General features: G+C 37.7%; 1 protein-coding gene across 6 annotated transcripts in view; it reads left to right on the forward strand.

Annotated features, from left to right (window-relative positions):
* The window catches only part of CERK (ceramide kinase), a 222,528-nt gene that overhangs the window by 67,697 nt on the left and 138,092 nt on the right, over positions 1 to 16,739 (forward strand). For 4 of the 6 annotated variants that reach the window (XM_085654067.1, XM_085654065.1, XM_085654066.1 and 1 more), the window contains 4 exons: positions 3,200 to 3,298; positions 8,434 to 8,556; positions 11,532 to 11,657; positions 12,540 to 12,603. In XM_085654067.1, coding sequence (XP_085510193.1) covers positions 3,200 to 3,298; positions 8,434 to 8,556; positions 11,532 to 11,657; positions 12,540 to 12,603 — 412 coding nt within the window. Of the gene's footprint in view, positions 1 to 3,198; positions 3,299 to 8,433; positions 8,557 to 11,531; positions 11,658 to 12,539; positions 12,604 to 16,739 lie in introns of all 6 variants that reach the window. The other 2 variants (XM_085654069.1, XM_085654064.1) reach the window with 1 other exon arrangement.

The raw sequence follows: 16,739 nt of genomic DNA on the forward strand, positions 1-16,739 counted from the left end.
TCCCGCTCTTAATTCCTATATCTGGAAATGGCCAGCTTTTGCTGTGCTGTGACAGGTGCGCATGAGAACTGTCCAAAAACTCAGAATATTCATCCTCTTTTGATATTATGATAATAGCTTGGAAATGGATTTTTTGCAATGGAATAAATATCCATGAAAGTACTGATGTAATGTTGCAATCTCCAGGTTTCTAAAAACTAATTTTAGCTTGTGCCCATATGAAATTACCTTTATAAGGGCAGTTGGCTTTCTTTGAATTATTATTCCTGGTAGAAATGTTAGTGAAACTCAAGCTGTGTTTGTCAAGGATCATTCAAGATTTGTACTTAAATCTCAGAAACATCTGGACCGCTCAGATTTTCAGTCTTTTTCCAACCAGACCAACACGGAAAAACATTAGTGACTTTAGTAAGGGAAAAATATTTCATCATTGGACTTGAAGCAAGTGGCTGAGTTGGATTGTGAGCTGTCAAAAAGAAAAACATTTGTATTGTCTTAGAAAATGTGTGTTTCTTGTACCATAGTTTTGCATGCTGGGTGACACCACTCAGGATAGATTGTCCCATTCTCGCATTCCTTATATAGTCAGTAGGCTTCCTAGTATGCCCTCCAAACAAAATTGAAAAGTTTGTTTTAGTTAATTTATCGAATGAAAGCATAGCAAACAAAGGATAGAGTGCTGCATAATGGGACATAAGAATAAGGACTTGGTGGATTGCTTATAACATTAGTGACAATCCATGGTTTCTTAGGGGTAAGGCATACATAGTCACATTTCAGTGGACAGAATAGAAAAATTATTAACATCGAGAGAGAAGCTGGCATGTCAAATCAGGAAATAAGGGCTATCCAGAAGTCGTAAGTAGTGAAATTAGGTTTGATAGTTATGCAGGTTCTTAAGCCTGAGGAGGTCAGCTTTGAGTGCAGATTCAAATACAAACAGTAATGTCTTGGCTGAGTTTCTGGGGAAGACAGTCCAGTAGAGGGGTGCAAGTAGCTTTAACGGCTGAACACAAAGAGGGCATTGTTGCAGGGATTCTGCTCATGCACAGAACTATGCGCAGGAAACCAGGACCTCAGTGAATCGCGGTGTACCACAAACTCACCTCAGTACCCAGAACCCCTATCCGACTAGCATCAGTGTCTCATAAGTTCTCCGTATCATCTCGAAGCTACCAATGATTGGACAACCCAGAACAAGCGACTTAGAGTACTCTCAGGAATGGTGGGAATCAGAACCACCTTTTCGTTATTATTCTCATATCAGTCCACAACAAGAGAAATCACAGACACATTATAGTTTAAAATGTTTATTTTTAACTATGTGCCCTAAGATGCAGTACTTTGGCTAACGTAAGCAAACAAATGATTAAAAATAAAACCATCATCATTGTTACAATACCATATAAAATGAAGGGAGAAATCATGTTATAAATGATAGTGGATTATAGTCACTCTCCCTTCATAAGAAACCTATTATTATTAAACTAATAGGAGGTCTCTAGGTTTGAATGGGGAACCCCATACCGTAAAGATCAGCTTAGGTGAATCACATCACAGGATCAGCTCTGCTCTGTGTCTGGAAAAGGTCTTATCCAAAGTGTCTGAATCATGCATGCAAAATGTAATATTAAAGGCACTCGAGTTTCAGAAATTTGCAGCTGTGTGCGTGTTATGGCTAGAGCGTGGGCCGATCAACATGAATTCAAAAGCATACATTGTTATTTGGCCCTGACGGCTTCTGCACACAGTGTTCAGACCAAGGTCGCGGTGCACGTCTAGGGATGTGAACAACAGACCGTTCTCATGTGAATAAAAAGCAAGCAAGCAGTTTTCTTATAAAAACAGCTACCTGCAGTGTTGTGTGCAAAAGCAGCAAAAGTGGCAAGATGGCGTTTTAATTCTAAGACGCTTATGCTAACATAGCAATGTGTGTACCTGGCACTCCGTCTCCACTACAGCATAGGGTGATTTACATATGGATATTGGACTGGCTCAGCACAGTGATCAAGAGGACATTTCATCAAACTGGATGCAATTGTGGTTAATGTCTAGAAATCTATTTCAATTCCATTTTTACAGAACTTATGCACCAGTTATAGGTGCATAAAGCCAATGGTGCACTAGGAAAGTGCGACATAATTTTCTTTAATTGGGTAAGAAACATTAGATCTGTTTTAATAATGCTAGAGTACAAGTGGGACAGGCTCCAGTGTAGGGGTAAGAAATATATTATTGGTTTGTAGTTGTTATTTTAAAGAACACAGGACCACTGTGGTCAAGAAATCATCCTTGTACCTATATAGGTAAGGGAAACATAGAGCTAGAGAATGAATGAGAATGATATATTATTTAATGTAGTCCTTTCTTATTCCATTTGGTATTTTTCATCTCAATTCATGCTCACTAGAAAAAGTAATAGAATTCTTTATGGGAGCGCGATATAGTAAATCATATTGTGAAAAGGCTTTCAATTTCAAGTTTAAAAAAGATGCCATCCTAATGTTTAAATCATGAATTCCATATAGGATTATTGTTTGTACAAAGTAGTAACCAAATACTTTGTTATAAGATTTTAAATTCAAATTTCCACTTCATTTTATTTGGTCTGTACATTGTAATTGCTAAGTGGAATGTATTTAAATTACAACATCTGATGAAAGCTTAATCAAGAAAATGTACAAGAAAGCAAGAAAAGAACATCTCCCTCAAAAGTAACCCATTCTGTGGTAAAATGCTGAGATACCTAAACATGATGAGTGCTCAAATTAGGAAATGTTCATTCATGAAACTCTTATGCTGTAACTAAAAGTTTTAAGTTTATTGGATAACAACAAAATATAAGTAGAAATAAATACTTTGATAAGACTTTTATGTTGTCTTCTTTCTTTACAATCTTCTCCATCAAAGTACTATCATATAGTTTGGTAGAATAATTGTACTTACCGGTCAATATATTACTAAGAGCTTTTACTATACATTTATTTCAGATTAATTTGACAGGTTCATTTCATTTCAGCATTCCACTTCTATACTATACATTTTTCGGTTTTCTGTAGTGTATTCTTGTTTTATTCCTCACTATTTACATAGAGTTTTTGATAAGGTCCACACTGTAGGTTTTAAGAGTACTTAGTTGTTATTGTTGCGCTAGTACCCACATTTAATCTTTTTTTTTCTTCTTTTTTTACCTCTACAGCTTTTCAATCTGTGCCTGTGTCTGAGATAATCTCTGTGGAAGAAGCAGCAATTGACAGTGGGAAATGGCAACAAATGTTCAAGCCTTGTGGTTTTACAGGTATTTGCACCTGAAGCTCGTATTGCATTCTTATACTGCTATAGAAAGTCTAGGAAAATTTCACATATCATACTGAATTTATTTGATCTTGAGCATACAGGAAAGCTGCAAAGCTAAAGCAACTGCAAAGAGGTGAGTATTATATGCCTAGTGTAAGATAGCATGGTGACAGCCAGTGACAAATAGAATTGCATGCCAAAGAAGACTACAAACAATGATGGAGAAAAGTGTGCGATGGGCCTTAATGCAAAGAAAGGTAATTGAACCCCCTGAACCATATGAAAAGACTGCGGTAACTTGTAGTTAACATCCTCCCCAATCAATATGTAGTTCTTAAACTCCAGCTTAATGCACCCTTTGTTACAATACCCAAATAAAGAGAACTGGAAAACCAGTGCAGGATTCTGCCCCATGAAGATCCATGCATGTGTTTAGACAGATACTATGAGGAGCATTACTATTGTTATTGTATCTCAAAAGACCTTTAATGCAAAGATAAATCTTTATTTATGCAAGGTACAAGCTGTTACAAAACTAAGGATTTAAAAAATAAATCTTCCCTGTAGTGACCACTGCTTTTTTAACTCACTAAAAAAATAATTTTCTGCGCTCTGTTAAAAGTATTGAAACTCTCCTACTTCAGAATGTTTTCTGCATCCCTGCATTCTTTGATTCGTTCAAAATGAGTTGTAGTAAAGAAAGGGCTGGTTTAGAGTTTTGCTGAGAGGGTACTTCCTCACAATGGCGTAAGATACACCTGCCTGATACAGTAGTTTGGGACCTACCACACATCAGTCAAGACGGACCCCTCCAATGGCCCGACGGCGCAATGCCCATCAGAGGTCTGGCCATTCGACCTCCTGCCCAATTTAGAGTGGGTAATCGAATGGCTACTTTTAACTATCCCTTACAACTGTGAAAAAGTTGGTGCTAAGGGATAGTTTAAAAACTTTGAAATGACTCTACACTATGGGAGATGTCTCCCATGGTGTGGGGCCATTAGTTTTTTGATTTTTCAAAAACAAAATCTCACTTTGAGTTTTGTTTTTGAAGAACAAATACAAGTAAAAAGTTTAATGGGCGGCTGTCATATTGGACAGAGCTATCCATCAAACGTTTAACTCATTGACAGATACCACTGTGGCGGCTGTTCCTATTGTTAACTAGAGATAGCCAATGGTCTGTAAGAGACGTCTAAATTCAGAGTACAGGTACTCCAAACTCTAATTCTGGCCCAAAGCTTATATTTCCATTTTTAAAAATGGAGAAAAAGATAAGTCAAAAATAACTGACTCACCAGCATCAGTCCAAATCTTCCCTTGAAGTTCAGGGTGAAGTTCTTGAACAATTTTGTGACAAGAAGCAGGGGGACACGCAATAATTAATATTCATGTTATTCTGTCAAAACCGTAATGCCTTTAGAAGTTTTAAAAAATAGATTGTACATAAAGTGAATGGGGAATTGAAGAAGTAGCTTTTATAGTATACTTTTTCCTTCTGTTTAATGAAGTTTAGATTTTTTTATACTCACCGAGTCTGCCACTCGTGAAATAGAATGCTGACAAGAATTCAGCATCAGCCTACAGGAAAGGGATTTCAATACAAACTCCTGAGGCGATTCCCGGTATTTAGGATGCACTTAAAGCCCACAGATGAGAGGGCTTTGTTAGCCACAGTGTTTGCCTGTGAATTAGATTAACTCCTGAAAAGCTCTCCTATGATTAGATTTTCATAATATCCATATGGGATAAGTGTATATACTTTGAATCTAAAATTTATTAATTTGCAAATGCGGTGATTGTCCTGGATCAGCCATTGTGCTCCAACATTGGATCCGCCTGATTTAATTCATCTACTCATGGGGAGAGGAACTTATCAAAATTGAAATTTAATCAGGATGAAAACTAGAACATCTTTTAGTCTCTTCATCATTTAGCCACATGTAATGTTTGTTATATTATCTTTAAAGTATTTCTTGAGTGCATTATCTCTAAACCTTCTTAGCACTAATTTAGTTTACCCATCATTAGAAAGCAGCTAGAAAGTTTAAGGCAGATAAAAAGCGGATTTGAAGAGTTCTGTTTTTAATTGCTTTGTAAACCTAGCCCCAGAAGATTTGGTATTTCAAGTCTTTTGTTAATGAGTTCTTCTCCTTCACTGCTGCATAGGAAAATGTTCTTTCACCAGAAAAGAGATTACACATTTTAGGGATGTCTAAGAGGAATTTGCCTCTTCATCATAAGCTTTGGGAGGAAGAGCGAATATTGAATTAATTTAACGGAAAAGATGGAGCTCAAATCTTGTTTCGGGTCACTAGGATTGTAACTTGGATTCTTTGGGCCACCTGAAGTCAATTGAGCTCAATAAGGATGTACGTAATACGGTACTTAATTGTGCATTTGACAGTAATGCAGGCTGCACTATTTTGAATTAACTGTAGTCTTCTGATGTGTTTCTCTGGGAGAGCCAACCAACAAGAATTTGCATGGTCCAGCTGAGACTGAACCAATGACCTAATCGCTGGCTTATGGTCCAGAATAGGGCTAAAATCTTGTTCAAAAGCTTGACAAGAACACGAGCTGGTAGCCTAGGATATTTCAGGTTCAAGATATAGATTGTCATCTAGATTAGTGGGGATGGGCACAGGGCGCAAGATGTTAGGCCAAAAAGTAGGATTCCACCTATCTATGCCTTTCCTCGAAATTAGCACTTCAGTCTTGGTCAGAATTTGTTTTAAAAATGTAGGGGCGGTCTAGTGACGGATAAAGCATAGAATGTAAAAAGCCATGGAAGATGTGGCTGAGCTGGAATTAAGTTTAAACAAATGTTGTTTGACAGAGTACATGTGAAAGTGGACAATCATATCTTATTTTAACAGCTAAAGCAGTGGTATGTAGGTTGAATAGCTTCCTCTTTGAGAAACTTGGTAGGTGGCCACTTTGGGAACAGACTTTGCTCCAGGGTCATTGACATTAAGAGACAAGGGCTACTTTTAAAACATTGTTGACGTGATGGGAATGTGAATGCAGGTATGGAGGTTTTCTGTACCTTGCAGACCTCCTTCCCTGCATCTGCAATTATTTACAGGGATGACAAATTACAACATTTCTCATTAATATCCGCAAGGCTTTACCTTTTAGAGGGATAACAAAATGCAAAAAATTTAACTTTTCTCATTAATATTAATGAGGCAGATATTTTGAGATCCTTTATGTTTATATATTTTGTGATGCGCCTGATAAGTACATAAGTCTCATCACATAATGAAGAGCATTTCCCAAACCAACGGCAGCTCAGTTTGCACACTGAACTGCCCTTTGTGCTTTGGCTGTAAGTGTGCTATTTTTCCATGCAAATGTATATTAAATTGGCACATACAGTTTAACCTAGTTCATGTGTTCAATAACATTTAAAATTGGGCAGAAGTCACCCTGGTCTTAAACCAATTTACTCATTTTTTCTGAGAATAATCTTTCCCTTCTAAAATTAGTGCTACATGTATTTCCCTAGTCCATTCTGGCAAAAACTTATAGAGCACTTTCAAATTGTCTGAAAAAACATTACATCAGTACAATCTAAGTTTATTTACTTTCATAATGAGTTTATTTGACCAATGTGTGTCTAAAGTTATGTTCCTACTAACAAAAATCGATCGGGAATTAAATGAGAATATTGAGGAAATGGTCTTATACAATTAATTCATATTGAAAGGAGTGTACCCTTATTACACTTTTACAGACAGGGAATGTGCAAATGAAGGAGTCCATCTTTGGATAAAAAGAGTTCTAGTAAACAGTAAAGCCGTTAAATAAACTCATTAAAAAAAGGAATCGGTCATTTTCCAATATCCTTAGATTTTGTGCAGGATTAAAGAAATGAAGCACAGGTCTCCGTTATACATGACGAACACACGCATAGCTCTTTATATTCAACTATCATTCATTTTACGCAAGGGAAAATAATGAGTAAACAACTAGTTAAGTGCTGATTCACGATGGAATGCAAGAGTACTTAGTTCTACTTTCTGTATTCGCAAATGTTTTTGATAATCAGCCCCATGGGGGGAAATTCCCCATCAGTATAAGGAATATATACGATATATGTACGATATACAATAATATTAGAAGATGAGTTTTGCATCTGCATATTTGCATCTAAAACTGTTTGTGTATTCACCTATTTTCCCTTGCTCGCTTGCTATTCATGTGTATATTTAATGATAGTTAATATAAAAAGCAATGCATGTGTGTCATGGATAATGGAGATCTGTGCTCAAAATGTAGGTATATTTCAAAATGGAAGATTCCTTTTCTTATTTTTAGTTTGTTTAATTGCTTTGCTATTTGCTAGAAAAATGTACCCCTTCATTTGCACATTGCACATAGTGAGAACATTGGAATGATATCTTCACTTCTTTTACGTAGGAAAGACCCATTTGAGTTAAGTGCTCAAACATGTGTGGAAAGTGCATACAATAATGAGGTCAGGTGGTTCAATCCACTTATTTGGCCTCTTTGTGATTTACCAGGCAATGTTCACTTTTCCTATTCTAGTCTAAATTTGTGGACACAACGAAGGCGTATTTTATGAACATTGCACGCTCCTGTTACGCTTGCACACACCTGTTACACGTTCATTTGATTTGATATTCATCAGTGAGGACTGTTAATCACTTTTAATATTTAAATTACATTTGGAATTGTTGGTACATTCGAGAATCAGTCATCACCTGTTGTGTGAAAAGTTTATCATGTAAGAGAAATGTTAAGTTAATGTTGTTTGCACTTTGTGGCGTTGCCTTGTTTGTGTATATAACTAAACATTGGCACATATGCGATATTTGTTCACCTTTAATCTTCAAATATTTGTATTGTGTCTAGCCTTGTATTTATTAAGCTCCTAATTCTTCCTTCACGAGCATTCCATATTTGTGTGTATATATTTCAGACATCTTCTATAATTCTTTGTTGTTTACACACTGCATGCAGCACCTGGTAAAAGATAATATAAACGTGCTTCTTGCTATTATTTCCAGAATAGTGTGATTTGTTAAGAGCAATGTTGCGCCGCTCCCAGGTTGCTTTATAAACCACATAGAGCACAGTGCTTCAACATTTTTGCCTTTACTCTTCTAGTTCACTATATACGAAGAGCCCGAAAACACCGCTGGCGGTGCAATGAGATGACGTTTTGGTGCAATGATGAGCAGCTTTACAACCAGTGGTTTCAAGCACTTAAAAGACTACTTGAGTTACAGAGTGAGTTTTGTTCATTGTTAAATAATCGACAAATGCAATCTGTATCTTGAAAATCAATGTTTTGTTCTTTGTATATTCTCATAACTGTTTGTAAATTACCCCACTTTTAAATTATGTTCAATGAGAGGCCTAAAGAAATTGCATTGCATTGTAAGTACAGCCACAAGGGTGTTTCTTGAAGCCTTCAAGGGAGGGAATTTTCACTATTAATGAAATACCAGATGTTGTTAAATCTGAAAATGGCTCTCCCTTCAGTGGCAAAGATTTTTAAAAACATGATGAATACCCTGAAATATGACAAATTGAAATATCACATTATCTCTGGAATATGCTAATATCTTGGTAGATCGTCTTTTTGCCATGCGTGAAAAGGTGATCCGAGTGACAAAGGACCCTGTTTCTTGGAAATTATCAGGTACTCTATATAGCCTACAAGAAAGTCTCCAGATAAATTACAAGTATGTCAGTTTTCTCAGTTGGTAAGGGATAGTGCCAAGGATTGACATCAAGAAAAGGCGAATGACGCTGTGTTCAGAGAAGAAGAAGAGCGCTAAACCATGCTCTTTTTTCATTCAAAGCACTTGGGGCTTCTTCCCCACTTCTTCCCGGCCTTATGGGACCCAGTGTACTGGTGATTTAATCCTGAGCATTTATTTCCTTGGCTCTCATCTTTTCTCGAGTGGTCCTCATAATTGTGGTGCCAGTCCACCGCTTGATCTGGCACATTCATTTCCGGGCAGGATACACTGCATTTTTTTCCCTAGCCAGTACTTTTCTCAGGTTTACTCTTGCTGGATTTCTGCACTTTGGATTTCTTTTCCATTGGGTGCTTTCTGCTGGGGCCAGCCCGTGAACCGTTGGGTGCTTTCTGCTGGGGCCAGCCCGTGAAACAATTAATTGTTTGGACTTCCCCAAATAATAGATTCGAGCATTCTTTTCTAATACAACATCTTCTAGTGTTACCTGCCTCAGGGAGCCACACACTTATTGACTGTCAATGGAAGCAATGATGATGATGATGAAAATGGCCTGCTTTTTAGAATCACTACAACAGGTGTTACTATTCCTCAGTTTAATAGTGGAAAGGAAAGTGGAGTTGGCCCTGGCCAAGATTTAAACTCATGTTCCACAGATCGCAGAGGATCTCAGCAGTAAAGTTTACTTCACTGATCTAACTTGTGGGTTAAATGCAGAAACTAAGTTTGAGAATCTTTTAAATCATAAAAAAATGTATCCCAGGAAAGTGCACACTAAAGCGGCTTCTGGGCACTAGAGGTAGACTAGAGAAGGGGTCTAGAAATAAAAGATGCAACCAGCAAATTAACCTTTGAGATCAGATCAGTGAAATCCTCCTGGTTTGATAACAGTGTTTGTCCCCCAAGGAAGCATTGATACATTTCCCAAGGTGTAGTTGCTAGGATTGGCAAAAGGCAAATCTTTTTTAGATTTATTTTTTTTGTGGATTGCTTGGTACGTGGAAGATGCTCTTCAAATTTATTAGGGTCCCAGTCTTATTTAAAAAAAAAAATGTTATTGCTTCATTGCTAGTCGGGAGTGGGGAGCCTTATCCGGGGAGCTGGAGACGCAGATTCTGATGAATGCTATTCTACATTCATGGTGTGGCATTACACAGCCAACAGTGCGTATACAGCAGTAGTTTGATGCATCCACTAACGGCATGTGTGTCCTGTGTAGGACTTTACAGTCACAGGAGGCCTTCTAGTTTTACTGACTGTACTTGGTGTGCAAGACTACAGGGAAGTGCTTGAGCTTGAATCTTAAGAAATATTTTGATTAAGCAATTTCAGGGATTCCATTTTCTGATTTGAAAATAGCCACTCTCTAATTTTCAACATCTTCATGTCGAATCCCAGACACACATGGCTATACTGGTAAATTAGGAAGCCCTTGCTTTGCATTTCGTAAGCATATCTACAGCATAGAATGTTCTCTAGGTTAATGATCATTGATTTTTCACTTATTTTATTCCAAAAATATGTTTCTCCAAATATGATCACACATATCATGTTCCAATTAATTTTTGATCAAAGGGATAGTGTTCTCAATTACTATCTGTTGGTCTCGACATGCCATAAACAGTCTCGCTTATTCAATTTCAAATAAAAGTGTAGTCATTCAGTTAAAAAATCAACTGTACCCTTTCTCCTTCTCAGCAGAGTGATGCATTTGACTTTCTTGCCTATTTGCTGTACCCACTAATCTGGGCATCTTACACCCAGAAATCCGGGGTCAATACAATGCCTTTGTTGAGGGCTTGCAGTCTTTCTTCTGCATCACTTACAATTGGTGCAGAATTCACGTGCCAGTTTTCTGTCTGGTATTGGGTATGGTTTCTTAACCTCTGGTGACAATTTCAGGGTTCTGTGATGGCTTCCATGATTAAGTGTCACATTTTTAAGGTCACATTTAAGGGCCTATACTTTCATCGCAATCTTGTAATTCCATTCCTTTAACTTCCTTGCAATGCAGGCTAGTTCCACCTAACCAGTGCATCCGCTGCTTTTTCCAAACTTGCATCTATATAAATATTGAATGCAACATATATTGCCTATAGGCAACATCCCAAAAAGAACTATTTTTACCCTTCATATCAATTCAGTATGTACTTGCAGGTATGTAAATTTTCAATTTCTTCTCGCAGGGACATTCTGTGTATCACATACTAGTATTGGGAAGTTCCCTTGTGCAAGAAATAATTTTTTAAAAGCCAAGCAAGAACTGGATATATTTTTAATGATTCTTCTATACTTATGGCTTTCGATGGGAACAGTTCCAGTTTTACCTTTTTTGATATTTCTGGTGGCACGATAATATTTCATGTATTGCATTTGTTTCCTGTGGGTAATGTGCTGTAAAGGAGATTCTCAGTGTGTTGCCTGTATCACAGTGCTTTGAAAACAAGACCACCCTGCTGAATTTTCATATTAATGATTATATTTTGTTTTATCTATAAGCCTCAAGACCAAAGCACTTACTTGTGTACATTAACCCCTTTGGAGGAAAGCGACAAGGAAAGCAGATTTTTGACAAAAAAGTGGCTCCACTCCTCAGCCTTGCTGCAATCTCAACAGACGTGATTGGTTGGTACTATTTTTCACTTCGTTTGCATCCATAGATGCCTCGTGGTTACCTTGGCAGGTTTAGTTTGTGTTTGCTTTGCTCGGGTTTGGTTTTGTGTTAGCTTTCACATGCCAAGCACAATTCTAGGCAATTCCGGCTTTATTAGCATTAAGTTTTAGCAGTTACTAAACTGGTGGGAGTAATGAAAATTCAGTGACCTTCATAAGAGTTTGGCAGTAGTGTTAAAGGGCAGAAATGATTTGTTGGCCCATCTTAACACCACCTGAGGTTATAAATTGAGCGCTAAATTCTTTCAGTCGCTCCGTTATGGCACTCATTTTGTGACAAGCTAGGGATAAAAGGAAGCACTAAAATCACTCAGTGTGTTATTACTGGGCACAAAAAATGACATTCTCTAAAACTGCGCAACGATTTTGGCATGCATTTGTATTGCACCAAGTTGTGAAGCCCCTGTCCACCTGGACATATTTATATATTTGCTTTGAGCACTAGAAGAGTAGTCTAGTAGAAGAAGTTATGCCAAGACATCTCACGTTCAGCCTTCTGTGGTTTGCTTGAATTATTAATTGCAAGCTTTGCTATGCAAATTAGTCCTGTTATAATTGCTCCTATTCAAGAAATGAAACAATTACAAATAAGTTGAATCCTGTTTTGTTCATAACACCTGGAAATTGATGGTTATAGTGGAATAAATGGCTTATGGTTACAAAGGAAGAAATCTAGTGCCTTGCTGCATGGTTGGGTTGTCTGCATCCATCGTTACCTTCATTGGTGGACAGTGAGCATTAAATGATCTGTGCATGGAGATAATCCTATATAATTTTATTGACGTTTTATTCGAACACAATTTATTAATGTGACTCTTCAACTTTTCTCCCAAGTAACCGAACATGCGAACCATGCAAAGGATAATTTATTAGAAGTTGAACTTGACAAATATGATGGGTAAGTGATTTTGCTCCTTCTGTAAACCATATTACTTTTAGGCAACCATTTTATGTTAACCTTCTGAGGAAGAAAATATGCCATGAAACAAAGGATAGCTGCAAAAAGGATACTGGCTGTTTTTGTTCCATGATATGGTCCTGTGACAAGTGTCTGAGTTCAGCCGGAAGGTTCTTCTGAATAAAGAACTTAAGGTCTCTCTCTCACTCACATTACTGCACAGGGGAGATGGATTGCAATTTTTATGTTCCCAATAAAGCAAATGTATGTAAAGTCTGCTTTTCATTGCCAAGAAACGGATATTCCCTTTGGCAAAACTTGACATAAACCCAAGAAGGTAACTTGGGAACATGATTTAACCCACCATTTTGAAAAAATGGAAGACGTTATATAAATTAGAAAACATCTGGAATTAATTTAATCAGATTCATAATATCATTGATTAATTCTATAGAGGTAGAATCTCTTTCTATGTGGTGTGCAGGTATGTATGTCTGTGTTGAGTGTTTTTTTCATGGGGCTGTGGGTGGAGTTTATACATGGAGTAAAAGCTAAAATGTGATTGATAAATTAAGCCAACACCATTCAAAGCAATGTTTACAGTTTACAATTATGTGTACATTGCTCTTTTCCCTCCTTTGGTAATATGTGCTGTTTTAAGTTATGGTAAATATTCAAAAGAAATAGTTAAACCTCAGCGCATAAAAGAGCAACATTTTCTCTTGTCTTTATCACATCATTATATATGCTAAATAGAAATATAGAGATCTCCTTGCTTTGCACTCTAAACATTATCTCTCAAGCAAGTATGCAAAAAATATATTTAATGGTAATGAAAGGGTCTAGCCAATCTTTAGTAAATGGGCAGTTATCTGGCCAGGTCACTACATGATGAAACCGGGGTCTCAAGGAGCTTTGAATAGCCAATAACTCAAATAAGCTGTCTACAGGAAATGGGAAGATTCAGGACTGAGCTAAGTCTGCCACTAACTAAAGAGAAGGGTGATAAAATGCCAGATTGTGCAAGGATCAAATTTCCTATTTATCCTTCACAGCCAGGTCAAACCAGAATTTTAGCATCTATATAAGGCTTTCGTAATATTTATTTTACAATTTTGTATGATATCAACATTTTTGTTGGCCTTGTGTGTCTCGCACTAGTCCTCAGCCATCTAAATATATACATAGATGAAGAAATATATATACTTCTCACAGCAGAAAGTCAACAGCCACTCCTCGTTTTAAGATGGCTGCCAAGTATCCTATCTTCACCGCTGCTGAAGTTTAGCCCGTATCTATGGCAATGATTGGTTTATATGTCACTGATTTCAGATTTAGACATTGTATATAGGAATAGGGTAACTTGATGAAGACAGTGAACACGACTGTTTGCCGAAGCACATCTGTGTTGTTAACTAAGGTGTTGAGAGAATAATTAAACATTTTCAAGCACCCCCCTCAATGCTAGTAGAATGTTTTTGGGGAGATTCATATTTGCATGAGTTCCACACTTGAGGATACAGGCACCGGCTCGCCAGGGATAGCAGCGGTTTGCTGGTACTGGGAATCAAATATATTTTAGACTGTCCTTCTAAAGTGACCAAGAGGTGGCCCTACATAAAGTAATTAAATTAATTGAGATCTTGTCATAGTTGCATTTAAATCAGTAAGTCTTAAATTGGAGTGAACGGATTAAAAGCTTTGCTAGTGAATTTGTTTTGTCTAACAATCTTGGTTACCACACCATCAAACAAATGCTATACTTAATGCTGCCCATAGCAATTATAGTAACATGTCCCTTAATATTTTTTTAAATATTGATGATAAAGCATAACCCTGGTGGTCTACTTGTTTAATGGAAAACAGCCCTGTTCGCCCACCTTATAAACACTGCCTCTATAGGGCCCTGTTATTCATGTGAAGTTACATTATTTAGATATCGCAACAAGATACTGAATTTGTTACTATCTTTTGTTTCTTAAGGCCTAAAGTACGTTCCGCTTTTCAACTTGACTTGAAATGGTGTGTTACCCGTAAACCATTGCTCAGCATTCCCCCATGTCTGTCCTTTAAAACTCTGTGGCCCCTTGATAGAAAGAAACGTATTCTTCCAATAAGTTGTGGATCCGTAGGGTTGCTCTATCCCAATAGAGTTCCAGTGTTAGTGTTAATCTTTAAATGTACATTTGATATTACACGATGCACACCTTTATGTTCAACAGTCCGTTTTACAGTATACTCCTAGGCAATGTTAGCGTGCAGACTGGCGATGTGCCCTGCCCCAGCAGCACGCACGGATAACACCATGATCAGTGAAGCGCCTTGATGCTCCATCCACCAGTTGCACAGCAAAATCAGGATGTAGTCCACAAATTCCATTGTGAATTAAATATTCTGTTATGATCCATTGTAATCCTTTTTAATCCATGTTTTATTTACAGCTTTCTCATATCTTTTTCCATTCACATGAAAGGCTGCATGTATCTCCATATTTTCAAATGCTATAGATATGCCTCAAGCCTTTTTCTGTAGCACGTGGGAATACATAATTCATCCTAGGCAGCTGAGATCGCTTGTACCCAATGCATTTCGGGCTGGACAGCCCTTCATCCGGGGTAGCTACAAATCCAAATTCAAAACCACTATTAGTAATTTGTGACATTTAGACAATGTGCATAAACTGTGACATCTTGACCCATTCTTTAAACTATAAACTATAATGCCAGCTTTTCTCACGAAAATTAGTGCATAAACAAGTGACCCCACCAACATTGGAAACTCAAATACTAAAACTCTACCCAGTGTGTATCAACCTAAAACCACACACCGTGATAAATTCCCCAAACTAATTATGATCATTTGTACCTAATGTTTCTTAGCAGTGAAACTGACACCTCTCCCTATTGTCTCATCGCAATGCAAGTACTAAAAACAACTCACTGCTACTTTCTGACCGCAATTAAACCAATCCCCCTGTGAACCTCCCACCCATTCACCTGTTACTAATTGTTAATTCAAAATAAAACATACAAGTCCCACTAACCATTACGTGTTCCTACTCAAAACACCCTCCCTTTTACTTCAACACAAACCTTTATATTATATGTTTATACACAATATCTGAAATGTTTATGAAAAATGTGTGTGCCAGATGTCAGTTGTACATAAAAATATACATATATAGCGATGGAATTTGTAGAATACATCCTGATTTTGCGGTGCGACTGGTGGATGGAGCACCAAGGCGCTCCACTGATCATGGTGTTATACGTACGTGCTGCTGGGGCAGGGCACATTGGCAGTCTGCACGCTAACATTGCCTATGAGTGCACATGCCAATCTTGTGGAGTCTTCTAATAAGGGTGTGGTGGGAGAATGCAGTTGAGAGGTCAAGCAGGATGAGGACTGCTATTTCTTCTCAGTTCAGGATGATTCAAATGTTATTGGTGGCTGTGATGAGTGCTGTTTTGGTGCTGTGGTTCTTTCTGAATCCTGATTGAGTGTTGTCTAAAAAATGGTGAAGTTCGAGGTGGGGTGTTAGTTGCTTGTTGATGGTATTCACAATCACTTTGGATGGATAGAGGCACAGGGAGATGGGTCCGTTGTTTTGGGTCGGCTGTGAACTGCTTGAGGAGGGCATAGAATTCTGCAAGTTTCCATTCATCCACAACAGTGATAGGCATGATGAAGCTGGTGACGATATAAGCCAGGGTGGTGTTGATTGATGATGTTTCCAGGTTGCTGATGTGGTAGGGGCATGGGTCAGTTAAGGCACATTATTGGATGGTCCGCATGATTGCCCCAGTCTCGTTTCTAGTGAGGGATGGTCCTCATGACTGCCTCTTTGTCTTTTCTGCTGAGGATGTTAAGGATTGAAGGTTTAATTGGCTTTGGGAGAAATCACGCATGTGCCCCGCCCAGTCCCACATATTTCAAAGCAAGTATTTAACTCTATGAGCTATGTTACTGGCAACCTTGATCTGAATTTGTCCTCAACTCTAGAAGTTCATGTTTTCTAAAATGGGCATGGGCATTGGGTACCAGAATTCTAGGATCTAGATGAGTATGTTTTTATCGTTCCGTCTCACACATTGTGGAAATGGAGTGGAGTGGGCATAAAAGCCCAAGTAGTAATC

This window comes from Triturus cristatus, chromosome 4_1, assembly GCF_964204655.1.
Source record: "Triturus cristatus chromosome 4_1, aTriCri1.1, whole genome shotgun sequence".
Lineage (NCBI taxonomy): Eukaryota > Metazoa > Chordata > Amphibia > Caudata > Salamandridae > Triturus > Triturus cristatus.